Source organism: Mirounga leonina, unplaced genomic scaffold (genome assembly GCF_011800145.1).
Source record: "Mirounga leonina isolate KUSES-001 unplaced genomic scaffold, KU_Mleo_1.0 Mir_154, whole genome shotgun sequence".
Lineage (NCBI taxonomy): Eukaryota > Metazoa > Chordata > Mammalia > Carnivora > Phocidae > Mirounga > Mirounga leonina.
The window spans coordinates 5289240-5314927 of record NW_023270389.1 but is presented as its reverse complement, the minus strand read 5'-3'; the positions used below and the strand labels follow the sequence as shown (position 1 = coordinate 5314927).

Here is a 25688-nt window from a genome sequence, read left to right as displayed (position 1 = left end):
GAAAAATGCTTAAGCCTTGGAGAACTTTTCACTGAGTCCTGGGAAAGATAATTCCTTATTTCAGCTTGCCTCTTAGGCTGATACAACGCAAGGAAACTGAGGGACGGTGGCATCTGGAACTGGAGATGAAGGGCAGGGAGTTTCTCCTGATAAGATCCAGGGCAGAAGCTGCCCAGCCTTAGAAGCTGGATGGGGGTGTAGTGGGGGAGGAGGGAGAAAAACAGACTCCCGCCCCTCCCTGGTATCTCCCTTTTATTCAAGCCAAGTCCCCGAGCCTCTTCCCAACTCTGTCCCTCCAGGACCCAGTGAAGAATGAAGAGGCCCAGATCCAAGCTGACTAATTTTGGCTACAGGAGGAAATGCAGACAGATTTCTACTCTGCAGAAACAGAGTGTGGGACAGAAAAAGGCTGTGTGTCCCCAGTGCCGGGCTGCAAATGGGAGTGATGGCTGCTACTTTTGCCTTTGGTTTCTACCCATCAGCTCATTCCCCATCATGCCCCAGGAATGGAGGCATAGAGAATGACCAGGGCTGCAGTGGGGATGGATGTGTAATACGGGGATCTGATGGCGTAGGCCCCCTGACCTGAACTTTTGGTCCTCAGAGAAAACAGCATGGAGAGAGTACGGGCAGGAAGGCACCGAGAGACCAGAGGGTCACAAGACCTGTTTCACACTTGTTCCTGAAGCCGAGATCCAGTAAGAGCTTTGAAAGTCTCTGCCCACTCATTTCCAGATTTCCCAGGGTCTACGAGGTCTAACAGAGAGGATCCTCAGTTTTCCCAGATCATGGAAACAAAATCTCTAAAAAATCACCAACTTTTTTTTTTAAGATTTATTTATTTATTTCAGAGAGAGCACGAGTGGGAGGAGGGGCAGAGGGGGAGGGAGAGAGAGAATCTGAAGCTGACTCCTCACTGAGTGCAGAGCCTGACACGGGCCTCCATCTCATGACCTTCTGATCATGACCTGAGCCCAAGCCAAGAGTCAGACACTTAACCAACTGAGCCACCCAGGTGCTCCCCATATCACCAACTTCTAATGTCCCTGACTGAAATCCAAAAGCCAGCCTTCTCCCCAAGACTTCTCTGACTGGCCAGGCTCCTAACAGCTGGACTCAAGATCTATCATACTCCCAGGATTTAGGCAAGGAGTTGTCTTGGGGGGTGGCCCTTGGTGGCCTATATGTGCATGTTGCCAGACTCATTTTCTTTCTTTTTTTTCCCCCAGAGCTTTTATTTTTTTAAAGTAACCTCTACACCCAACGTGGGGCTCAAACCCACAACCCCAAGATCAAGAGTCACATGTTCTGCTGACTGAGCCAGCCAGGTGCCCTGGGGTAGACTCATTTTCTGCCTCTTCTGGGTAGAACAGGGAACTCCCCACCCCAGGGGCCTTTCCAGCTTTTCTCTCACAGCTCAGTATTCCTTCTCTCAGCTTCCACTCTGACTCTGCGTCCTCGCTGGTTTGCATTTCACTTGGATGTAGAACCTGAACCTCACATACTCCTTGGCCATCCCCCCTCCAGTCCCATTTAGTAGCTGGAGGTGTTTCCATTACATAGACCCAGGGGAGGAGCTGCTCAGGACTCCTACCTCCTCTGGTTAGTCGGAATCAAGCCCGAATCTTGGAAAAGGCAGAAAAGAATCCAGGGGAGAGAGGAAGGTGGGGGGCGGGGGGGAGAACAAGACAAAAAAGGAAAGAAAAGCCAGTCTGCCTTTGTATGACATACACTTTATACCCCAGAGCAGCATCTAAAGTGGTTTGTGATGGCCCTGTCAGTGTTCCAGAAACTAAGGGGCATTAAGATAGAGTGAAGGGTAGCCCTGAAAGGGGACTGTGTGAGAATAGGAGAAGAGTAGCCAGAAGGGCTCCTCCTTTTCTGGCCCTGCTTTCACCTGCCAATAATATCCAGGGACAACCTCTGTGCAGGAGGGGGGCTGGGGGCCAGATCATCCTGAAAGTCTCCCAGTCCTGACAGGGCCCTCTGGTGGCCATTTCTGGTGAGCAAGGGTGCCTAGAGCCCAGCTTCCCAGTCTCAGATGTCTGTCCCAGCCCCAGACGGCTATCTGCTCGTCTCAATCCTTCACAGAACTCTTACTCTGTTTTCTCCTTCCCTTAACTTCACTCTGACCCCGGAGCCACCCCTGGTTCTCAGCTCTGTTCAGGGCACAACAGCTGGAGACGTTCTCCAGACTTCCTCCATTCCTTCTGCCTGTGTCCCCCGGGCTGTCCCACCCTCTCTGGCTCCTCTGTTGTCCTCTGACCTTCTACGTTTTTCCCCAGCTCCTTCTGGCCAGTTGACTGCCTGACCCCATGCCTTCCTGGCCCTAATTCTGGCTCTTTGCTCTTAGTTCAGCCAGAATAAGGACATGGATGAACAGAAGGACAGAGGAATGGCCAGGAAAAGAGACGGCGAGAGGCCAGATCTTGAGAGCTCGTTCGATTGAGACGTGAGCGGGAAGGAGTGTGAGGGAAAGGTGGGACTGTGAGCAGACAGGGTGGAGCGGAGAGGCAATCAGGCAGGTTGGGGCGGGGGGGGGGGGGGGGGGGCTAAGGATGGGGAAAAACTTGAATTAAGGGACTTGGCGATACTGAGTAGGAAAATGTCATTGGGTCCATGCTGAGTGGTTGAAGTGGAGAGCAGGAGAGGGAAGGAGGCGGAAGGGGCAGCAGTGGGCAAGGAGTCGTTCAGAAATTTCTCTTCGGGTCTTTCTGTCTCTGTTGCAGACTTTGTCTCAGCTTCTTTGTCTCTTTGAATTACTCCTCATTGTTCTCCGTGTGTGTCTATTTCTCACCCCTGCTCCTTTCTTTCTCTAGGTGTCTGCCTGTCTCCGTGTGCCCTGAGATCTGTCTCTCACCAATTCTACTTTTGTGTTTCTCTGAGTCTGCCCTTCTCCCTCTCTTTCTCTCTGTGCTGCTGAACAGAGCCAACCCTCTGACTTTCCCACAAGGAGCTTTGGAACCTTCCAGGAGTGGCCAGGCTTCTCCCCTTTGGCTACATTGTAGACTGTAGGCTGTCCCCGGGCACGGTCCTAGGGTATCAGTTTCTGACGAGGACCTGAGCGAGCTGCAGTGTATGGGCCCTTTCCAGGGAGTAGGATTTCCCCACAGAAGACCTTAGAGCATGGAGGCCTGGGCCCAGGAGGGAAGCAGGCTAGCAGGGGGAGTGAGACTCATCTCTGCTCCTCTACCCTTTCCTTCTAGTTCATGGACCAGTGCTCCCTGATCTTGCAAACTATCACAGGAAAGAACTCTCACTCTCTTTCTGGCTTCCTAGCCCTTCTTTTTTTACACCATTTCTAGAACTGGAGGAGAAACAGGCTCAGAAATGCTTCGAGGTGATGCTGGAGGGCAGCGACTAGGGCTGCTTGCAAGGAAGGCCTGCGTGCCTTTTGGGGCCGGTGGGGAGATGCCCAGGAGGGGAGTCCGGGGCCTGCCCTGCTCGGCTTGCACCCCGAGCCTTCTGCCACAGACCGGGGCAGCTGAGTCGGGGTGACAGGAGCTCAGGCGATGGCCAGGAAGTGGCTGTCGTTGGTTGGCAGAGGCGCCATACCCACCGTGTCCAAGCTGAATGTTTGGATGCATGTGAGAGACTCCAAAGGCCTGGTGCTTCCTGAAGGCGCCGCTGGTGGTGCGGGCTCTGCAGGCCACCTGGGCCCTGGGGGCTGCGACATGTGTCCCCGCAGGTGCGCTTCCTGGGAGGAGCCTCATGCCTTATGTGGTTGGGATGGAGACTGGGAGAGGGCAGGGGGCACAGCTTGGGATCCTCACGAGAACCCGTTCTCTTGCCAAGCGCCCAGGACCCTGCTTGCTTTGCTCTTACCCCTCCTTGCTGCTGTACCCCCTGCTGCCACCGTCCCCGCGTGGAAGACTGGTTTCCATGAGGGCTCCCACTCTCGTCCTAGACCTGCCATGACCTATTTCTGGAGCCTTCTAAAAGTGCCAGCCCATCCAGAGACACAGGGTCAAAGAATAAAGGCATCTGTCTCTTACCCCAGGCCCTGGGCCCTGAGTTGGTCCTGTATTTGCAGATGCCTGGGGAGCCTATAGGGTGAGAGCAAGGAGGAGGGGATCCTTCACCCAACGGCCTTCTGGGGAACGGGGCCCGCACGTGCCTTTTGCTGAGCCCTCTCCCCCAGGTGGGTCAGTCCAGCTGTAGACGCCTTTAGGAACAAGCAGCTCCAGCCCCCTGAGCTCCAAGGGGTGTTGGAGGCAACCAGGAAGTGTGGTTGCCATGAAGGAATGGGGCCGGGGACTGGGCGTCACTGGGCGTCACTGGGCCTGCAGCACAGGGAGATAGGAACAGCACAGCACGTGTCAGATGGAACCTTCAGATGCAATCTCTTGGAAAACAGGATGCCACCATCCTAATACTGGGCACGGTGACGCTCCAGCCCCAGGGAGCAAAGGTGTTTTTCAGTGGAGGAAAAGCTGCTGGAACCCATGCTCTGTATGGGGATCTCTGCATGTGGGGGGCATCCTAGGAAGGAGCAGAAGTGAGCTCTAAGCCTTGGTCCTGGGGGATAGCATCAAATTCCATGTCAGCAATCTTCCACCACCACGTCGATCAGCACCCCCAAAGCCTTTCTGTACAAGCTGTAGAAACCGAGGCAATGAGCAGATCAGAAATAGCTTCCTCTCACACGGAGAAACCAAGCCGGGTAGCAATGGGTGGCAGACATTTTGTCCGCACGCAGGCTTCTACCTAGTTGCACTGATTTATAATCCACTCTCGTCTCTCCCAAAGCCCGAGGGTCTCCCCTGCCCCTGCCCCCAAGCCTCTGACTCTTCTGTGACCTGGGATCTCACTGCAAAGAGGGATATTACTCATTAAGGAGCTCTCTGGTTTACTCCTACCCCAACCCATCCTCCTGACCGCCCCCCAGCCCAACCCTTCCCCCCGCCTTGACTGGCTCCTCCTTCCCCTCACTCAGCCTGACCCTCACTCTCACTCTTCTCACCACCCCACCCCACCCATTCTTGTCCCTCCCTGACTCACCTCCAAGTCCCATTGACACAAACAAAACTTTCAGCACAACCCACTCGGACCGGTTTGGCTTAGGTGTGCAGCCTGCCATGGGGACAGAGATGAGTTGTAAGCAGATGCTTGGACACAAGCAGATTGTGAACATCTGCAGTTGTACTCGGCAGGAACAGCCCGAAACTGGACGCGGCAGGTGCACAGAGACATGGAGGGAACACAGGTTGGTGGGCTACAGCGTCCTGTAGTTTCTGTTTCCCAGCTCTCCTAACTGAGGGCTCACGGAGGGCAGGCACCCTGTGTTAGGTGTCCCTGTCCCCTCCCTGGAGCCTGCCACAAAGTGGTGCTCACTAAGTGTCTGTGAGTAAACTAAGGCAGGCAGGCACGCACGGTGATGCCGCTCAGGCGGGTACACATGCTGAAGATGCCACCTGGGCTTGAATTGCTCCCATTTGTAGGGCCCAGAATTTGGGTGGGAGAGGGGTAGGTAGTGAGGCACGAGGGGAATGGGGGTTCAATGAGGAAGAAAGAACAGAACCCAGGAAACCAGGCACTGGTCTAGGTCTTCCCCAGCCAGGATTTTCTTCCAGCCCCAGCCCTGGAATCTGCCTTTCCCCAGGCCTCGTCCCAGAGGAGGGAAGGAAAAGCCTAAGTGAGACGGCCTGTTCCCCCCAAGAGCACGCCCTCGTGGGACGCACAAGGGTGAGGGCACAGGGCGGAGAGCAAGTTGGAGATGGGTATTCGTTCGATGAGGGAGGGCCAGACTCCTACCTCAAGCCAAGGCCAGGGGTGGCTGCCTGGCCTGACTACACTGGGTACATCCTGGCCTTAACACCAGCTCTGGCAAGTCCCGCCTCCCCTCAGCGCTCCGTATGGCTGGAGTAGGGGTGAGGATGGAGGGGCTCACAGACTTCCTGGCCAGTGGCACTGTGGAGGGGTGGGAGTATATTGTGAATGGGAAGGCGGAGGGGATACAGGCGCTGGATGCCCACCCCATGACCTAACTGCTGTCCCACCCCCATGCCTCAGTTTCTCCTCCGGTTTCCTGGACCAGGAGGGGGTGAATCCGTGGGAAGGAAAGGAGCTCCTCTGAAACCATGCGATAGGATCCAAGATGTGATAATTATAATTATAACACAGGATGCTCCCCCCTCCCATCCCCCCTGGCCCTACTCCACCCCTGCCTCAGCGGATCTCAAAGTGGCATCGGGGTGAGGCTGCCCTTCTGGCACAGGCGGGGACCTGCATCCTAAGGAGGGGAAGGGGTTTGCGGAGAGAAACTGGGGAGTTTGGGCATCTGGCCTGGCCCTTGAGGTCACCCCTGACCCACTGGAAATAGCCCTCAAAGAAGAGGTCACGAGCACGGTCACTGCCAAGAGCTGGATCTAGACCAGAGTGGGGGGTCATGGTCCAGAGGGAGGGTGAGGGTCCGGGTGACAGCCCAGGACCAGGGGAGTCGGGATCTCCACTTTACTGACCCTCCTGGACCACCCTTTCCATACTGACATCCATTCACTCACCACTTCATGCCTTTGGCAAAAGTGTGTTCAGTGCCAAGTGCCGCGGGCTGACCTAGCAGGGGTGACGGAGACGAGGTCATTAAACAAGGCTGACGGTTCCAGGAGTTCACAGACCCCAGCTCTGGTCCCGTCCCTCAGCTTCACACATTTGCTGGGTCCCTGGCACGCAGCAAGGCTCCAATCCATGCTTTGTGAACCGAAGCTTACATTTAGGTAAGGAGATAAGATGTGCACAAATTATGGGTACATAAGCTATAATAAAGGGACTAGCAGAGGCTGGGGAAGAGCAGAGGGAGAAAGATTCATTTTGGGTGGGAGGAGCTGAGAAAGCTTCGTGGAAGATGTGGCATCTGAGGTCAGCTTTGAAAGATGAATGCGATTTGACAGAGTTGGGGATGTGGGCTGTGGGGTGTGGGAAATAGTCTACGCAAGATGACCCTCCCTTAGTGCTCTCGAGTCCTCCTTCCTGCCTCTGGCCACACAAAAGAGTCCTGCTGCAAAGCTTAACCTCTATTTCCTTTTCTCAGGTTTCACCCCATATTTACCTGTTTGTTTTTTTGAAGATTTCATTTATTTATTTGACAAAAAGAGACACAGCGAGAGAGGGAACACAAGCAGGAGGAGTGGGAGAGGGAGAAGCAGGCTCTCCGCTGAGCAGGGAGCCCGATGTGGGGCTCGATCCCAGGACTCTGGGATCATGACCTGAGTGGAAGGCAGATGCTTAACGACTGAGCCACCCAGGCGCCCCTTACCTGTTTTTTGTTTTTTTTTTTTTGGCCCCAGTCTGTCCGTGAGGTTGTCCCTCCCCTTCACCCAGTTTTCAGGGAGTTCAGAGCTTGCTCCCTTCCTCTGGCTATCCCAAATTGACCAGGAAGGTTTTGTGTGACTTGGTGGTGACATTTTATGCACATGGTCCTACGAGTGTGAGTATACTTACAAGGATACAAGGACAGAGTGTTTGAAATGAAGATTACCCTTGCCAAGTCCAGACATGTGCTCTCGTCCTGTGACCATGGCATAAAAGGGTAAAATGAACCATGGAGAGTTGTGCTGATGCACCTTGGGGATTCCTGGCCGGGTAACAGGGAGGTGTTGAAGCTGAGAGAGGGTCCCGCTAGGGAGGCCAGGAGTCTGTGGGGCTAATTTCTCCGTCAGTCCTTTGGCTTCTCCTATGGACAGTGGGACCCAGGAGGGCGTCACTCAAGCTCCTTCTCCAGGGTCTTTGAGCTAGATCCCTGTCTCAGGGATAGAGATGTCCAAGAAAACCGTGTTACTATCGAAGCTGTGTGTCCTCCAGCAAGCCCGTTCCCCTCTCTGGGCCCCTTTTCTCATCTGGAGAATGAGGTCTATGGGCCAATACCGTACTTCTCAGTCCCGGGCTTCTCCGATTCTCAGCATCAAAGCTGAGCCCCTCCAGGAGATTGGGGAACTTGGCAAGGCCCTGGGGAGGCAGCAAGGCTAGTTAGGGTGCGGGATGCTTGGGTTCCTTTCCACCCACAAGGGCCTTGCCCCTGTTCCTCCTGGCCTGGTGCCTCCCTCTTTGAGCCACCCTGGGCCTTCTTCTACCCCGCCCCCCCAGCACCTTGCCTCTCCCTTCCCAGCCCCTTCCATGCTGCCAGGTAAAGCCAGGAGCTGACGATGGGATCCCCGCCCCCCCGCCCCCCCGCCAGGTCCTTCCCTCCCTCCGTGGCGCCCATTAGCTAGCCCAGGCCGTGGGGGCGGTGGCTGCTGAGTCTCCGTGCCAGGCCCCACCCCCGGAGACGCACCTGTTCTGACCTGCTGAGCAGGTTCCCAGGTTTCTGCCGCCGTCGTCGTTGGCCGCGGCGTGGGAAGCAGCTCCGGGGGAGCTCGGAGCTCCCGACCACTGCTTTTGGGGGGCAGCTCTAGCCGGGTGGGCAGAGCGGGGCTGGGTCCCCAGCAGAGACCCCCAGAGGGACAGGCAGGCGGACTCGGTGATCTCCTGCCTCCTGGGTCGGTGCCCTCTCCAGCTCTAGAGCCGGCTCCCAGGGAGAACTCGGCGGAACTTCAGAACCGCTGGGCAGCTCTGCCTTCCGACCGATGGCCCCGTCCCTGGGAGCCGAGATGTGGGGGCCCGAGGTCCTGGTGCTGCTGCTGCTGCTGGCATCATTTACAGGTAGGACTCGCCGGGACCGTCAGGACCCCTGCGCCTGAGGCCAAGCCGGCGCGCGCACGCGCACGCCCACCCGCACTGACGCGCGCACACAGAAATAGTCTCTTTCCTTTGACTCCGGGCCGAGGGACCGATCTCTCTCTCCCACTCCCCCGCCAGGAGTGCCCCCACGAGAGCCGGGGTCACGCTTCCCCCTTCTTGACCTGTTTCTGCCCCGGGCCATGTCACTCCGTCTGGGGTCCCCAACCACCTCTGCCATCGCCTTGCCTAAGCCAGAGCTGCCTCCGGGGGATGAGACGTGCTGGCCCCGGGCAGGTGGCCGGGGTGGGGGTGGCACAAGTGGGGACCCTCTCACCCCAGGGCTTCCTGGAGGCTCCTTCGCCTGCCCCCCCAGGCTCCAAAACTGCTGACTGGCGCTGGGCTGACTCAGGGCTGAGCTGGTTTTAGCAGTCACCAGAGTGTAGGAAGCCTGCTGCCCCAGAGAGTGGACGGGGCATTCCTGTTTCCTTCTCTCCTCTCCATGATGTCCTAGAGATTGGAGCCCCTGCTGGGAGACAACTGGGGAGCTGGCAGCTCCTTCACTCTGGCCCTTCTCTTTCCCTGGGCACACTGTTAAATGCCAGGGTGGTCAGGTGGGCGCGATACTTAGATGAGTGGGGGTCTAGGGTAGGGTAATTTCTAGATAGGGTGTGGCCTCCTTTTGTTTATGCCCTGTCCCCTTATTTCCTCTTGCCTATGTTGCTCTTGCCTAGTGCATATAAATTACAGGAATTTATAATCTTCGGAGTGGGGGAGAGAGAGAGAGAGAGAGTGTGTGTGTGTGTGTGTGTGTGTGCACGGTGAGGCCACAGTGGGATTCCCTAGGCTGTTTCCAGGGTAAAGAGTAACAGGAATCCTGGTCCTCGGAAGACAGAGCCCTACCTAGATCGGCCCAGGTGCAGTTGCAAGGGAGTCTCATTGTCCGGCAGCGCCCAGCAGTGACTCCCCACTCGGTCCCCAGCTGAAGCTGTGGGGAGAATGAGGCATAGATGTGTGGGTGGGTGGGCATCCCTTTTGCGCTGATCTTACAATGGGAGGAACAGAAGGGTCATTGGCCAGTCTCCAATCACAGGATACTGAGCTCCAACCCCTGCCTCTCACCCCTGTCCTAATTCCCATTTTCCAGACAACCCTCCTCACGTGCTCAGGCCCAGAGGGTAGGGTCCGGTCCCTGGGGCCAGGGAACTTACTTGGCAGCCACTTTTCTGTGGGATCTACCCGCCCTGAAGGACAGAGCCATGGGGTCTCAGGACGTGGAAGGGGTCAGAGAAGTCACCACTCTAACTGCCTCATTTTCCAGATGGGAAAACTGAAAGAAATAGGTAGGCAAGTGACGTCTTAAGATTACTCCATGTTAGGGACGCCTGGACGGCTCAGTTGGTTGAGCGCCAGACTCTTGATTTCAGCTCAGGTCATGATCTCAGGGTCGTGGGATTGAGGCCGTGTCGGGCTCTGCATTGGGCTGGCGCTGGGCATGGAGTCTGCTTAAGATTCTCTCTCTCCCTCTCCCTCTGCCCCTCCCCCATCCACTGCTCACACACTCTCTCGCTCTCTCCCTCAAAAAAAAAAAAAAGATTACTAGTGTTAGACGTATGACCAGGGTGAGTGTCTTGGTCTCCCAGGCCCACGCCCATTAAAGGCTCGCACATCTGGGTGCACGCTGGGTGCAGCTGGGGTACTAGGTGCTGGAGACGCAGTGGGCACAAGACATGGTCCCCGCCTTCTTTTTCTAGGACACAAAGCTGTTCTTGCTAAGAGGGGCCCAGGGAAGGGGAGAGGAGACCTCTTGTAACCAGGGCATCACCCTGACCTTGCCCACTGCCTGATGGACAGGTGCCACGGCTTCGGGGGCACCCTGGCCCCAGGCTTATCCCAGGTGGCCAGTGAGCAGTGAGCCACCACTCTGCTGTGGCTGCTTAGGACCTGTGCAGAGCTGGAGGGTGCTCTGAAGCCTGGAGCTTGGTTCCCACCATCAGCTTCCCAGCCTGATGCCCACCTCCACTGCCACCCCCATTCTGGCTCCTCTATGTGTAACCCCCCGGGAAGCAGGATTATTTCTTGCCTCTGAAAAAGCCTTGAGCTGGCAGTCAGAGGAGTCTTGCATTCTGGCCCCATTTCCGCTATGAATTTGCTAGGTGACCTTGGGCAGCTAAGAGGGTGGACTTCAGCAGACCGGGAGGTAGGACCTGACGGTCTCCACGGGCCTTCCAGCTCTGCAGTCCTATGGCTCTGTGACTGTCCAGCCCCTGGCGGAGGGAGGGAGGGGGAGGGCGGAGGGTGCTGGAGGAGGTGGCCAGGCTAGCTGTGGTGACGCCAGAGGACACGTCCTGACCCATCTCGCAGCGGGGACCCAGGGTGGCTGTACCCTGGACGCTGCCTTCTGCCCCTGCCCTGCTGCAAATCAGAGCACCCACCCCCCAACTCCTGGGCCATTAGAGCTCTGAGCCCCAGGGCACTGCCCCACCCCAATGGGGAGAGGAGCCCAGGCTTGGGAGGCTCCTGACACCACAGCTCTTTGTCTCTCTTTAATGGGATGAGTTTCCGGGTGAGGTCCCCTCCCTTCTCCCTCCCCCATCTCCTGCCCTGGGGCTGAGGGGCCCAAATCTACAGGCATCCCTCCAGTAGGATGCTAGTTTCTAGCTCTTTGTCTGGGCCCAACTGGGTCCTGTAGGACCAGAGGGTGAGGGCTTCCCTGAATTCTGTGGTCTGCCCTCCAAGGATTAGGATCAGCTTTCTACCTGAGGTTAGTTCCCTAGAAAGGGAGGGGCCCCATCCCTCCTTTTCTACTCCTGTTTACAGAGGCGGGCAGGCCCTCTCCTGCAGGACCTACCCCAACCCAGGGAAGCCAGAAAGGGAGGCGTATTCCCCACCCAAGGTAGCAGGGACTAGGGGAATCCCAGGGAAGCCCTGTGGCCCCAGTGACCTTGGCCCCACCCTAGTGTTTCAGGGGCCTAAGGGGACCCCCGCTACAGAGATAGCAGTGGGGGGTTTGCCGCAGAGCCCATGGTCCCAGCTTCTAGAGCACCATGTCGGGGCCCTGGAGCCCTCCAGGCTGAAGAGGACAGCCACCGTAGGGAGCAGGCCTCGTGAGGAGAGGAGGCCGGGACTTTCTGGCCCCCACAACTTCCCCTAGCACTGACCAAAAGCTAGCCGAGAGAAGGGCTGGCAGTGGGGTGAGGAGCTGAGTCAGGAGGGAAGGGAGGAGAAGAGCCAGGGCTGGATCTGAACACTGAATATAACACAAAGGTCGAAGGTCAAGTTCAGATCTGGGGGCCTGTGAAGGAGGTGGGGTCATCTGTCTCACTGGGCCTGGGAGCTTCTGGCCTCAGGAGCTTTCCCCCTAGATTGCTGGCCACCCCCTTCCCGCTTGCCTTTAAGACTGGTGTGTCCTGAGAGCTGGGCTGAGGCGATGATCTGGGGTGGGGCAGAGCTGGCCCCCACCTTGGGGGGGTTGGCTGGCAGGATTTCGGGGTGGGGGTGGCTAGGATCTCGGGAGTTTGGGAGAAGCTGCGTGCCGGGTCTCCCACCCACAGTGTGGCTGGTGTGGTGACTCAGCCAGGCTCAGACTCTGGCTCCGGGGGGTTTAGGGGACTTATCTGTGCTGGGAGCTGTGTCTGGGCCAGAGCCAGGCTGCCTCAAGGCCTGTCCTCCTGCATTGTTCTCGCCTCCCTTTGGGATTGGTATGGCCCCCTCCCCAGACGCTAATCTGTGGGTGGGCACTTTGCCCGGGTTGGGAAGCTCTCACTAAGCTGGGGGGCTTAGGACAATGAGGGCTAAGTGAGGGATGGGGATGAAGGCAGAGGGAGAATCTCCTGGTTTTCAGAGTTCCTTAGCACCCCAAGGCCAAGGTTGTAGGGGGGAGGAGGGGGAAGAAAACGGGCTCGCAGGTTTTTTTTTTTTATATCTTTTTTTTTTTTTTTTAAGATTTTATTTGTTTATTTATTTGAGAGAGAGAGAAACAGCATGAGAGGGGATAGGGTCAGAGGGAGAAGCAGACTCCCCGCCGAGCCGGGAGCCCGATGCGGGACTCGATCCCGGGACTCCAGGATCATGACCTGAGCCGAAGGCAGTCGCTTAACCGACTGAGCCCCCCAGGCGCCCGGGCTCACAGGTTTTTGATGCCACGTGTCCTGAATGGGGGGCTTCGGGGCTCCTCCCCGGTCCTCTCTCACCCCAGACTGTCCCCCGTATTCTAGCTCTGTCTGGTAGAGGCCGCTGCTGTGTGGTGAGGGGAGGCAAGAGTTAACAAAGGAGAATGAGCCCCCCCAGACAGTTTGGACCCCTCCCCTTAGCCCTAGGCAAGACCCCCCCCTTCCCACCAAACCCGCACCAGACAACCCTCACCCCGGGCCTGGAGCTAGAGCTGGTTTTTCTGGTGCTGGCTGCAGCAGAGGCCTGACAGATTCCCAGGGAGAGGCCTCCTGGGGGGCCAGAGGGGCTGGGGGGCTCCCGGGGGGAGTGGTGAGAAGGGTGGGAGTCCTTCTAGCAGGAACCTGAGGAGCAACGGCAGGGTGAGCTTTTGTTTTGTTCTGCTGGGGAGCCCCGGATGGCAATTTCCCATCACCTGGAGGGACAGTGACCTCATCTCTGGGTACCTACCTCCACCTGAGATGAATCTGCCCTCAAGTCTGGGGTGAGGTGGGGAGGGGCGCCTGGCGACACTCCAGCTGGGACACAGAGGCCAGGGTGCAGAGCCACACACCAAGGGCAGCTAAGACAGACAGACACGCGGCAGCCCCGGGAGAAACCGACATCAAAATATTTACTCTGCGTTCAGAGTCGCGCGGGCCAGGGACGCAGACTTGTGAGACGCACACGGAGTAGCGTCCTCACACCCGTTCACACGCACACGCCACTGCACGGCTCCTCTCTCCCGCCGCCAACAAGCACCTACACTTCCCTAAAGATGAGACGAGAGCACATACAAGTGCGAAACATCCCCCGTTGAAGTAAGGAGCCGGCCTCACCTGTAAGCCCAGCACTGAGACCCCCCAGGCCCTCTCCCGAAGATGTCCCACGTTCAGACGTGGAGGCTCACACTGACTCCCTTCCTCCTCCTCACAGACCCTCCTCCAGGACCCCTGCGTGTGCCCCTCTCTGCACCAGCAGGGATACTGATGGAGAAAGGCCCCTCATAAAGAAAAGCCTCCTTCCCCAAAGACGCTGTGATCTGTGGCTGCCAGCCTCAGTGTCCCCTCCTGAGGTCAGGGGCCGGGCCTCACCCGGAGAGGGAAGCTGGGACCCAGGCCCGGCGTAGGGAGCAGGCAGCCAACCCAGGCCCGGAGTGGAGGGCCTGTCTGGCAGCGGGCGGGGTACACAGAGGGCAGGGCCCCAAAGAGGCCCGTGGGGGCCTGGCCAGGGGTGGGGGAGGCTGAGGGCAGGGATCCCGTCTGGCCAGTTGGGCCTGTTCCTTCCCTTGCGCAAGGTGGTGGCTGGTGGCTGGTGGCGGCTGCGGCTAGGCCTGCTGCTGTGTGGCAGCCTCTGAATCACCGCAGCTCCCGACCAGCGTCCCGGTGCTCCCGGGAGGAGGGGTGGGCACGGTCGGAGGGAGGAGGGCACGGTCGGAGGGAGGAGCGCCCGCCCAGCAGAGTCCACCGGCCTCAGCAAACAATGTGCTGCGGGAGGGTCCGTGGGCTTGGCCCGGCCTGGCAACCACATGCCCGTGGGGTGACCTCATCAGGCAGGCGGTGTGTCTCCTTTGCTCTGGTGACATCATCATGCTGACGCCGGGCGGGCACTGGGTGGGGGAGAGGAGGAGGCGGCGGTCCTGGCCTGCCCTGGCCTGGAAGTCTGGGTTTCTGGGTCTGGTTAGCCCAGGACTGGGATTCTAGAGCCCAAGGTCTCTCTTCCTTCCGCTGTAGCCTGTGCATGCATGCGTGTGTGTGCGCGTGCATGTATGAGCGCACGTGTGCACGCGTGTGTGCGTGCATTGTGTGCGTGTGAGCGCACGTGTGTGCGCGTGCATGCATGAGCTGGAGGAGGGTGTTGCCCCCAGCTGAGATGCTCCCGCTGAATAGTGGATTTAGGACAGTGAGGGGCTGTAGGAGAGGTCCTGAAGGGACTCTCCTGTTTTCCTGGGTACCTCATCCCACAAAGCTTGAGCTTATCACTGGGGAGTGGGGATCTTGCACCCACAGGGAGGGACGTGGAGGATTGTGACTCAGGCATATATATGCCTGTTGTGCCCTGGAGAAGGTATATGTCAGGGAAAACGTGGGTGACTAGTTGTGGAGAGGGGCAGATGGTTGGCAAGTGTAGGGATAGGGAAGGAAAATAAGCCATCTGACATTGTCCTAGAAATAGTCTTTAGGAAGGTTTGAGGGTCCTGGTGGAGCAGGGCTTGGGATCCGTGGGACCACAGACACCATGTGCTGGGGGATGAGCCCCTATCTCAAGCCCACCTCCAGCCCCTCCTTGGCAGGCCTGCACCCTCCAGCGCCGGGAGGAGGTGTCTGGGAGGGGCGCGGGTAGTTAGCTGGACTCCCAGGCTGGGCTGGGTGGGACCAAGACCAGCTTAGGCAGGTCAGGGCCCTGGTATCTGGCCCTGCAGGTCTGTCCCGTCCTGTTCGGGTCCTCCCAACAGCATCCTCCCTCCCTCCGCCCCTGCTAGCAGGGCCATGGGACCCCCTTCCCCTGGCCCAGGCTCTTCCTCACTGGAACCCTCTGGTCCACTCTAGTGGGGCTTCACCTTCTCCCTCCGTAACTGCCCCCTCCGCCCACTTCTTTCTCCCTATGTGAGTCCAGAACTGCTCCCTTTGGCAGCGAACCCAGGTAGCCAGCCTATCCTGCCTCCGCCCCTGGTTGCCATGCCAACCCCTCCCTGTCTGCCCAGCCCAACCAAAGATTCATTCCCCTTCCTTCTGCCCTTTCCTTCTTCTACCTCTTTCTCTCTCTCGCTCGCTCTCATTCATTCACTCAGTCAATAAAATTAATCGGGCACCAGTTACGTGCCAAGAATGCCGACCACATGCCACTGAGCACGAAATCAGAAACCAGGTTTCCCTGTGTGATGTGAGACCCAGTTTCTACTCTCAGGGAGCTCTGTCCGGTGAGAGAGGCAGACAAGAAAAGGGCGAACGCCATCCAGGGGATAAAGTACTATGGCGAGGTGAGAGCAGGGCGTTGGGCAGAACAGGGGAGGGCACCTCACGCTGCCTGAGGTGGGGGTGGGGTGGGGGTGGGGAAGGGAGGACTCCGGGAGGAAGTGATGTCTAAGCGGAGTCCTAAAGGATGAGTAGGAGCTAGCCAGACAGCGATGAGTAGGAGCTACCAGACATAGGGAGGAGGGCCTTCCAGGAGGCGCACAGCGTGAGCAGGGTGTGCGGTGCTGGTCAGCGGCAGGGGCTTTGCTCTTCTGGGAGCTGCTGGATGTCCGTTCCAAGGCAAGGAGCTCTTGGCATCCCAGGGAGAGCCCTCACTCTGCCCCCAGCCCTATGCTCCCCACACTTTATTCCCCAGCTCCACATTCATTCTTCCCGACCCTGAGCTTCCTCAAGCCCTGCCTCCCTCCTAAGTTACTCATCCTACAAACCCAGGACTTGCCTTTGCCCTTTGTCTTTCTTCCTTCCTTTCTTTTTAAAGATTTTATTTATTTATTTGACCTAGAGAGAGAGAGAGGGAACACAAGCAGGGGCAGTGGGAGAGGGAGAAGCAGGCTCTCGGCTGAGCAGGGAGCCCGATGCAGGGGCTCGATCCCAGGACCCTGGGATCATGACCTGAGCCGAAGGCAGACGCTTAATGACTGAGCCACCCAGGCGCCCCTGTCTTCTGTCTTTCATCTCTCCTTCTGGTCAGTCTCCCCCAGGGCTGTCCCCTCCTCCCCGTGCCACAGCACGAAGGGTTCCTAGTGAGTCTCGGGTCTTCAGGGGCCCTGCTTTCTAGTCGGAGGGCACGTCGCCACTGGCCCCCCACTGCAGTGACCCCCCATGACTCCCTTTGCCTGGTGTGGGAGGCCCGACCCCGTGTCCCACTCGTGCTCAACACACACCCTCTGCCTTAGGTGTGTCCTTCCCTCTCTGCTTGCTGAACCAACCAGCCTCTTCACCCCTTGGGTTTGCCCACCTTGGCCCCTCACCTGGAACCCCTTTCTGGGTCTGTCCCCCTCCTGGTCCTACCCAACTCCTGTCTCAGGCCCTCCCACAGAACTTAGGGCCCCAGTAACCGTCCCATCCCACAGCTAGCCTGCAACATACCACTGAGCACTAAATCCGAGACTGTCACACCTTTCTGTATTTGTCCGCAAATGTACTTCCTCCTGGACAGATCTCAGCTTCCATGAGGGCAAGGAAGGGATCCTTCTTTGAAAATGAGGTGACATGAGAGCTACCCCGGGGTGCTTTCTTACTGTTCCTCATCGATGCACCCTTCCTCGCTGGTCCCCGTCTCTGCTCCTCGGCTTCTGGCTCCCCGTCCTGACCCTGTCGCGGGGTGTCTGCCCTGACCTCATCTCTCCGGGCCTCTGACCTGGGGCCTCTCTGTCTTCAATGACTTGCTCATTCCTGTATCCGAGCCTCGGTTCGTGCCATTCCTCCCACATAGAATACCTTCTTCTCTCTGGGAATCCAGGTCTCTCATCTTCAAGCCATGAAAAGAATGTTCTGAAGGGCCTCTTGGGATGGACCCTTCCCACACTACATGCCCCATCCTAGACGCCAACCGTTTTCAGCCCCTGCCTTGGCTCCTGGCCACACCCCCTGAAAGCAGTCACTTCGCCGCCCCACTCCCCGTGGTCGGTTGGACCTTCGGTGAAAGTTTGTCCCTGGCTTCCCTGGTCTTTGGGCGCATAAAATCCATTTCCCGGAGAGGACTGTGAGCTCCCTGAGGGCAGAGGCTGGGTAACTCTCTTCCAGTTAGAGCCTCCCACCTCACAATTGCCCAGGACACGATCGTGGGCTGGGCGAGGGTGTGACTCTTGCCGCCAGCGACCCGGTGGCCTTAGGCAAATCACTTCCCGTCTCTGGGTCTCAGTTTCCCCAGCTGTTAAAGGTGATAATGACGCCCACCTCTTGGGAAGGTTTTGTGGATCTAATGAGGTAATGGACGGAACGCGCTTGGCAAGCAGAAAGTGCTCCAGGAGTTCTGGTGGCCTTCGCTGTCATCACGCATAAGTGTCCACACACCCCCCCCCGCCCCCGCCCCCGCCCCCGGTCCGGCGGCACCCCTAATCTTGGCCGCTCCTGTCCGCCCCCTGCAGGCCGGTGCCGGCCAGGCGAGCTGGAGACCTCGGATCTGGTGACCGTGGTGCTGGGCCAGGACGCCAAGCTGCCCTGCTTCTACCGAGGGGACCCCGGCGAGCAGGTGGGGCAGGTGGCGTGGGCGCGGGTGGACGCGGGCGAGGGCCCCCGGGAGCTGGCGCTGCTGCACTTCCAATACGGGCTGCACGTGAGCGCGGCCTACGAGGGCCGCGTGGAGCAGCCGCCGCCCCCACGGAGCCCCCTGGACGGCGCGGTGCTCCTGCGCAACGCGGTGCAGGCGGACGAGGGCGAGTACGAGTGCCGCGTCAGCACCTTCCCCGCCGGCAGCTTCCAGGCGCGGCTGCGGCTCCGCGTGCTGGGTAAGTGGGGCTGCCCGGGGTCGTCGGGGGCGGGGGGTGCTGCGTGTGCAGGGCCCCGGGTCCGCGCCCGCGCCTTCGAGGGCAGAAGCCCGGGGACGCAGAGATGGGGTCTGCAGAAAGGCATGGGGCCCAGGGAGAGCAGGAAGAAGAGGGAAGGGGGTCCTGCAGGGGTGAGGGATCCTCATCCAGTCCATCCTCCCAGCCAATCTAGAAATTCTCTGCCAGCGACCTCAACAGCTTGCCACCTACAGCTCTGTCAGCCTCCGGGAAGAATCCACGTATTAGAATATTCTTCCTTCTGTTGACCTGCACTCCCCACCGTGGTCACTTTCGCCCTCGGAAGCAATGTGGCCCAGGCTCATTCTGTCTTCTGCACCTCAGCCTTTCAAAGGGCTGAGGGTCTTTGTCGTTCCTCTCCCCACCCCACCCCCATCTCCTCTTCTGGAAGCTACACCTGCTAGTTTCTGCAACAGTTCTACCAAAAGCACTCATTCACAGCCTCTCTCGCAGTCCTGGGCTCCATGGTTTTAAAAATGTGGGGCTGAGATATGGACGGGCAGACCCAGCTCTGACCAACGTGGCTGATACCTTTCTTGATCTGGACCTTCGGTGAATGTGGTTGGATTGGAGATCACAATCACTTTTAAACCACTACTTGGCACTGTGGGCTCTTATGGTCCACGGATGCCCTAGACCTGTCTGTGGTCTAGTTAAATCTTTTCCACCCTGTGCTTGAGCTGTTCATGTTAGGAAGATAAAAAATAAAAGCCTTTAGTTTCCCTTTATCCACGTGGAATTTAGTAACACTAGCCTTGGGGGTGAAAATCCTGAGTGTGAATCTAGACTTCGTCCCCTTTAGAGCTGACAATCTGGGACAAATCATTTAGCCTCCCCGAGCCTCAGTTTCCTCTCTTGTGACTCAGGGGTAATGATCCCTACTTTGCTGGTCTGTTGACAGGATTAAATAAAATCACATTTATAAAGTGTTTAGCACAATACCTGGCTCATAGCAAGTGCTTAATAGGTGGTGGCTATGATTATTAGGATATAGATGTTGTCTGGCTGGTTTTGTATTTACTTCATTACGTTTATTAAAAAATGATCCATGCTCATGGTAAAAAAATCAAACAGTAGAGAAAGGTACGAAGTCGGCTGAAATTCTACCACTCATCTGGTGCCTGTGTTGGTGAAATAAGAGAAAAAAAAGAGCCTGGAAATGTTTGCGTGTGCAAGACTGAGCTGGGACGGGGCGGGGCCTCCTGATGGGTGTGCTGACCGTGACCCCTGCCTCCCACCACCTGCAGTACCTCCCCTGCCCTCACTGAACCCCGGGCCAGCGCTAGAAGAGGGCCAGGGCCTGACGCTGGCAGCCTCCTGCACGGCAGAGGGCAGCCCAGCCCCCAGCGTGACCTGGGACACGGAGGTCAAGGGCACAGCGTCCAGCCGCTCCTTCAAGCACTCCCGCTCAGCTGCTGTCACTTCAGAGTTCCACCTGGTGCCCAGCCGCAGCATGAATGGGCAGCCCCTCACCTGCGTGGTGTCCCACCCTGGCCTGCTCCAGGACCAGAGGATCACCCACATCCTCCAAGTGGCCTGTGAGTACTTGGATCTTGGGTAGAGAGACCCTAAGCCACCCCAGTCTGGCCAGGCTGGATCCCGAAGGCCCCCTAGTGTGGCCTAGAGAGCGCTAGTGCGAAGGGAGACGCCCGGGGGCCCATCCCAGATGACCTTGACAGACCACTCAGACCCCTCTGACCTTCTGACCTTCAGTGCCCTCCTGTTTACAAAGGAGATTGCCCCGCTCCACAGGGTTGTTGGGAGAATCGGGTATAAACATGGGATTGAAAGCACTTTTTTGGAAATACCCGAAGACAGACAAGCCTTTTTTTTTTTTTTTTTTAAGATTTTATTTATTTGAGGGGGGAGAGAGAGAGCGAGAGCACAAGCCAAGGGGAGAAGCAGAGGGAGAAGCAGACTCCCCGCCAAGCAGGGAGCCCGATGGAGGGCTCGATCCCAGGACCCTGGGATTATGACCTGAGCCGAAGGCAGACGCTTAACCGACTGAGCCACCCAGGCGCCCATGAAGGCAGACCGGCTTGCCGAGGGCTGCCGGCCCCACTGCTTGGCCCTCCTGCTCCATACCGGCTGTTATTCAGTCTTGTTTGTCTGCATTGTCCCCAGCAGCAGAAGGAGTATAATTAGATGAACTTTACAGGGTTCTGATGGGAATTCGAAGCCACGAAGACCAAGCATCTCGCACAACGCGTAGTGCGTTAGGTGGTACTGAGTGAGCAATAGATAAGGTTTTCCTGGCATTAAACTCTGAGCCTCTTCAGGCATAGGACTCTTTTCTATTCATACTAACCCAGCCTTTGGCACAAAGTAGGTCCTCAACAAATGTTTGTTAAAGAAATGTGTGAATGAGTAGGATCGTTAAGCCTTTGGAGAATCAGGGAGAGTTTACTGAACACCTGTTCCGTGAGTCCGCTGGCGACAGCAGGGGATTCAGAAAAAGTGTGAATCTTTTCCGAGGGACTTAGAGGCTTGTTGCCCAGATAAATCTGTGTGGACTCTGAGCTCAGAGAGGGGAGGGAACCGTGTGGCAAGGACCCAGCAAGGATGTGCTGGGCTAGGTTCAGCTGCAGAGGAGAAGGACAGAGAAACAGAGAAGGGGGGGCGGGGTGGTGGCAGGGGCAGGGGTCCTTCGAGGAACAGCATGATCAAAAGCGTCATTCCCCTTCTTTCTCCTCCCACCTCCCATTCCAGTCCTCGCTGAGGCCTCTGTGAGGGGCCTTGAAGACCAAAAGCTGTGGCAGGTCGGCAGAGAAGGTGCTACACTCAAGTGCCTGAGTGAAGGGCACCCCCCTCCCTCGTACAACTGGACACGGTAAGAGCCTGGCCCCGGAGGAGGGCATAGCTCGGGATCAGGGTCCTGCTCTCACAGGGCCTCCGTGTACTCCTTATGGGCTGGGACAATATATCCTGAACCCCAAATAAATTGGGGCACATGCGCAGACCTATGCAAGAATATGCATGGTCACAAATATTATTATTGACTTACACCAGGGAGTCTGCGATACATGGTCACTGGTAGGGAATAAGCCAATAAGTCCTTGGTTTTTCCCCCTAACTTTCAAATTATGAAATATAATACAGTATTTAAAGAATCGCATTTTATGTATTTAGGCACTCACGTGCCTAAAGCGGACCGCACGAAAAGATACAGCTGGCTGTTATTGCTCTTAAAGCGACACTATGACCCCCCGGCATTGCTGGCGCCACGGCCAGAGACGTCCAGGGACCAGGCAGGGGTCAGGTGCACCTGTGTGGGAGACCCCGACAGGCACGTTCTCCTCTGTTAGCCGCTGAGCCGTGCATTGGCCTGGGCCTTGGGCTCTGTTCGTATACCCTGCCATGCAACATCTTGGGTGTTGGGGCGTGCGGTCACATTTTCCAAGTACATCTGAGCCCAGATAGGAAAGGGGTGTCCCGTTGTGTGGACCTCGTGCCACGTCGGCCCGGCACCCGGGGCTGGATGACGTGATGCCCGTGGGAGCCTGTGGGATGGCACACGTGTGGATCTTCCCCGGGTGTGTGTGGGGGGGTTCCCGGGTCAGGCTGGGCGGCAGGGAGAAGGGGCCTCTGCCTGGACCTGCCTGGGGGAGGGAGGGGCACCGTGGGAACAGCCAGCGGCTCTGGGTGACGTCATGGGGGAGGGAGGTGGAGAGCTGCCCAGGCACGTCGGGTGGTGGCAGCCTCCGCCCGCCCCAGCTTCCCTGTCCTCCAGGCTGGACGGGCCTCTGCCCAGTGGGGTCCGAGCGGAAGGGGACACGCTGGGCTTTCCTCCGCTGACCACGGAGCACAGTGGCATCTACGTCTGCCACGTCAGCAATGAGCTCTCCTCCAGGGACTCTCAGGTCACTGTGGATGTTCTTGGTAAGCACCGGGGCAGCCGCGGGGGCCTGGGCCAAGGGCCTGGAGGGGCACTAGCAAGCGAGCCGGAGAGGGTGAATTGGGGCAGTGCTGATTCGGAGGGGCGGGACTGCACGAACTTTGCAGAGGGCCAAGCTAGGGGGGTGGTTTGGGATGTGTTTGGTGAGGACCAGGTGGCAGGGTTTGTGAGGGCTGGGGGTGGGTCAGGGATCTGAGCATCCCCCTCAGACAGAGGCCTGTCTCCAGCAGACCCTCAGGATGCCCCAGGGAAGCAGGTGGACCTGGTGTCAGCCTCTGTGGTGGTGGTGGGTGTGATCGCCGCGCTCCTCTTCTGCCTTCTGGTGGTGGTGGTCGTGCTCATGTCCCGATACCACCGGCGCAAGGCTCAGCAGATGACCCAGAAATAGTGAGTCCTGGCTGCTCTCGGGCGGGTAGAGCTAAGCTGGGAGCAAAGACGAGGTGAGCAGGAGGGGGGGCCAGGACCCGGGAGAGAGGAGAGACTGGGAGCTTATTGCGGAGGTGGGCAGAGTCCTTCGGGAAGTGAGAAGGGCTGGGCCGCAGCTGAATGGGGAGAACCGTACTGCTGAGCGAGGGTCGGATCCATATGCCCGGGTATCACCAAATACGCACACTCTAACACGGTGTGCAAACACGCACACACACCCCGCCCCCTGCAGCCTCTCAGTCACACTTGTGGGGACAGCACAGCGCCCGGCCCCTCCAGCCCGGTGTCACATAGGCTTGGCCAAAGCTAGGCCCACCTTGGGAGGCCCCTACGACCCTCAGCTGCTAACAGGGGCGTGTCTTTCCTAGTGAGGAGGAGCTGACCCTGACCAGGGAGAACTCCATCCGGAGGCTGCATTCCCATCACGCGGACCCCAGGAGCCAGGTGTGTGCCAAGGTTGAGTGCATCCCCGGGGCCGGGGGTCCCTCTGCGGACCAGAAGCACGGCCCTCCACCAGGTCTGGCCCCGGACTCGCAGCTGGGGCTGGGGGTGGGGTTGGGGGCGCAGCTGCTTTGGGTCTGTGGGCTCGTCCGCCTGGCTCCCTCCAGCACGGGCCTGGGGGCTGCTCTGGGAGGCCACCATCAGCACCTTTTCCAGGCTGGGGCGGGTGGGGCGGTGAGGACGTCTGCATCAGGGAGAGTGGACAGGTCGGGTTGGGGGGAGCGGTGGTGAGGGAGGAGGCGGAGCCCTGTTCTGACTCCTCCCCCGTGTCCGGGCCCCACAGCCGGAGGAGAGTGTAGGGCTGAGAGCCGAGGGCCACCCTGATAGTCTCAAGGACAACAGTAGCTGCTCTGTGATGGTGAGGCCCCCGGCCCCACCGGCGTCCCCACCACTCCTGCTCCCGGATGTGGGTGGGCCAGCGGCCCCGCACCAGTCCCCGTGTCTCAGCCCTGGCACCTCTGCTGTGCCTTTGTTCTCCGGCTGTCCCTCCCCATGCCTGACACTTGCTACCGGCCCCCAGCTCTGAGCCCCTGAGCTTGCACCTGACCTCTGACCCCACTGCTCCCCCACCGACCCCCCCCGCCCTGGTCTGGCTGCCCTGCCTTGGCTCCTGACGCGCCCCTGCCCTTGGTGTCCAGAGTGAAGAGCCGGAGGGCCGCAGTTACTCCACGCTGACCACGGTGAGGGAGATTGAAACACAGACGGAACTGCTGTCTCCAGGCTCTGGGCGGGCAGAGGAGGAGGAAGATCGGGATGAAGGCATCAAACAGGCCATGAACCATTTTGTTCAAGAGAATGGGACCCTGCGGGCCAAACCCACGGGCAATGGCATCTACATCAATGGGCGGGGGCATCTGGTCTGACCCAGGCCTGCCTCCCTCCCCTGAACCTGGCTCCTTCTGCTGACCTGGGGAATTTCTACTCATCACACGGGGGCCTCCCTACACACCTTCTTTCTTGAGGAAGATGCTCCCCATCCCACTGACTGCTCGACCTTTTCCTGCAACCCTTCTGTTCGACAATGGGGGGCTCTGCCGGTTGAGTCCTCCCCACCCCCTTCGTGTGTGCGTGTGCACGCTTGCACTAGTGTGTGTTCGCAGAGTGTGTGTGTGTGTGAGAGAGAGTCCAAGCGAACTGCGATGGGCTGGGCTCGTTATGGCGTGGCTGTGTGACCTCTACCTGGAAGCGCAGGTTATCTCCTCAAACCCCAGAGCAGTATTAATGAGGCCGAGTTGGAGGCGAGGGGCGGAGACTGTGGTCAGACCCAGATATGCTGGCATAGCTGGAACTGGATTCTGGCCTCCTGAGGAGGGGAGCCGGGCTCCCGCCACTTGGGAGCCGAGGGGCGAGTTAAAGCAGTCAGCCCAGGGGGGGGCCAGAGACTAGCACCCTTTTACTGGAGAAGCCCTTGGCGCTCTGGTGGCCTCTGGTGGCCTCTGGGCCTGCTGCATGCGCATATTTTCTATAAATAAAACTGTTGGGGGAGTTTCTTTAAGGAATACTGCTCCGAATACTTTAATAAGAGAAACAAATCTTTAAAAAGAAAACAAAACTTTTGATTTCTCTGGATGTTTGTTATTACTCGGCTTGCTTAGTGTGAGACCGGCCTCCACGGAAGTCAACAAAGCTGGGCCTTGCGCAGACCCCGGCAGGGGGTTCGTGCCTGTGTCTCGGAAAGGTGCCCCTTCTAAGGCACTTGAATTTAGGCAGTCTCCCAGGAGGGAGCCTGGCGCTGTGGAGTCTGAGTTGGGGCGTGAGCCCCTGGGTCCCCGGCTGCAGGAGGACAGGGTGGGGTCCTGGGCCCTGCCCCTGGCCGCCTCTCTGCTCCTCGCTGCATCGGCAGTTGTCTGTGGTCCCTTGGGAGAGTGTTGCGGGGACTGGGTGACAAGAGCTCCTTGTTTGGTTGTGGTATAGGGGAGACGGGGTAGTGATCACAGCCCAAGGGACGGGGGGGGGGTGGTTCTGGTGGGGGGAGAAGGAGCTGCTGGGGGCAGGAATGTCTCCTTTCTCCCAGGGGCCTCGGGGTCACCAACCTGGGGCTCTTCTGGCAGTTTCTGCGGGTCTGGGCTGGGTTTAGATACGGTCCATTGTTGCCTGGCCCACCTGAACACACTCAGCCAGAATACCTAGATTTTGCGCCCAAACCCTACTTGGCCTGAAATCTGCTGGATTTCTGGACCAAGAGAGAGACGTCATCCCCTGCTCCCCAGCCAGCCCAGGACTTTGAATGTGGAGCCCAACGATCTGGGGTCCTAGGATGTACATTTTGTGTAAATATGTGCATATTTGTACATAAAATATTCTGTTTTTAAATAAACAGATAAAACTGTTCTGCCTGGTTTCTCTCTTGCCCCTGGGCAACTCAACCCCCGCTCAGCACCGTTCCCCTCGGCCCCAAGTAGGCGAGGAGCTAGGACGCCTGTGGCTGGGAGGCGAGGGGGAAAGAAATGCCCTCTGCCACCTCTGAGAGTCCCCGGGTAGGCCGACAGAACGAAAAGCCCCTTCCCGCACAGCCCGCGCCTTCGTGCGCGGTGTCATCACTCCTGGGTCACGTCGGAGTCTCCCCAAAACAGGCCTGGGAGC

General features: G+C 58.3%; 1 protein-coding gene across 1 annotated transcript; it reads left to right on the top strand.

Moving 5' to 3' along the window:
- Window positions 1-1951: 1951 nt before the first annotated feature.
- Window positions 1952-25435, top strand: NECTIN4 (nectin cell adhesion molecule 4). Its single transcript, XM_035009964.1, has 11 exons — window positions 1952-2479; window positions 5154-5206; window positions 8492-8637; window positions 17867-18226; window positions 19531-19821; window positions 20993-21113; window positions 22014-22162; window positions 22409-22565; window positions 22973-23048; window positions 23389-23463; window positions 23744-25435. Exons 3-11 carry the CDS (start codon window positions 8562-8564, stop codon window positions 23966-23968), a joined length of 1530 nt encoding a protein of 509 aa, XP_034865855.1. The 5' UTR covers window positions 1952-2479; window positions 5154-5206; window positions 8492-8561; the 3' UTR covers window positions 23969-25435.
- Window positions 25436-25688: the final 253 nt, after the last annotated feature.

Bases quoted from the DNA above. Each gene is read 5' to 3' on its own strand.
- NECTIN4 (XM_035009964.1), top strand. From the start codon at position 8,562: ATGGCCCCGTCCCTGGGAGCCGAGATGTGGGGGCCCGAGGTCCTGGTG. The intron at 22,566-22,972 runs GTGAGTCCTGGC...TGTCTTTCCTAG, and splicing joins CAGCAGATGACCCAGAAATA to TGAGGAGGAGCTGACCCTGA. The intron at 23,464-23,743 runs GTGAGGCCCCCG...CTTGGTGTCCAG, and splicing joins ACAGTAGCTGCTCTGTGATG to AGTGAAGAGCCGGAGGGCCG.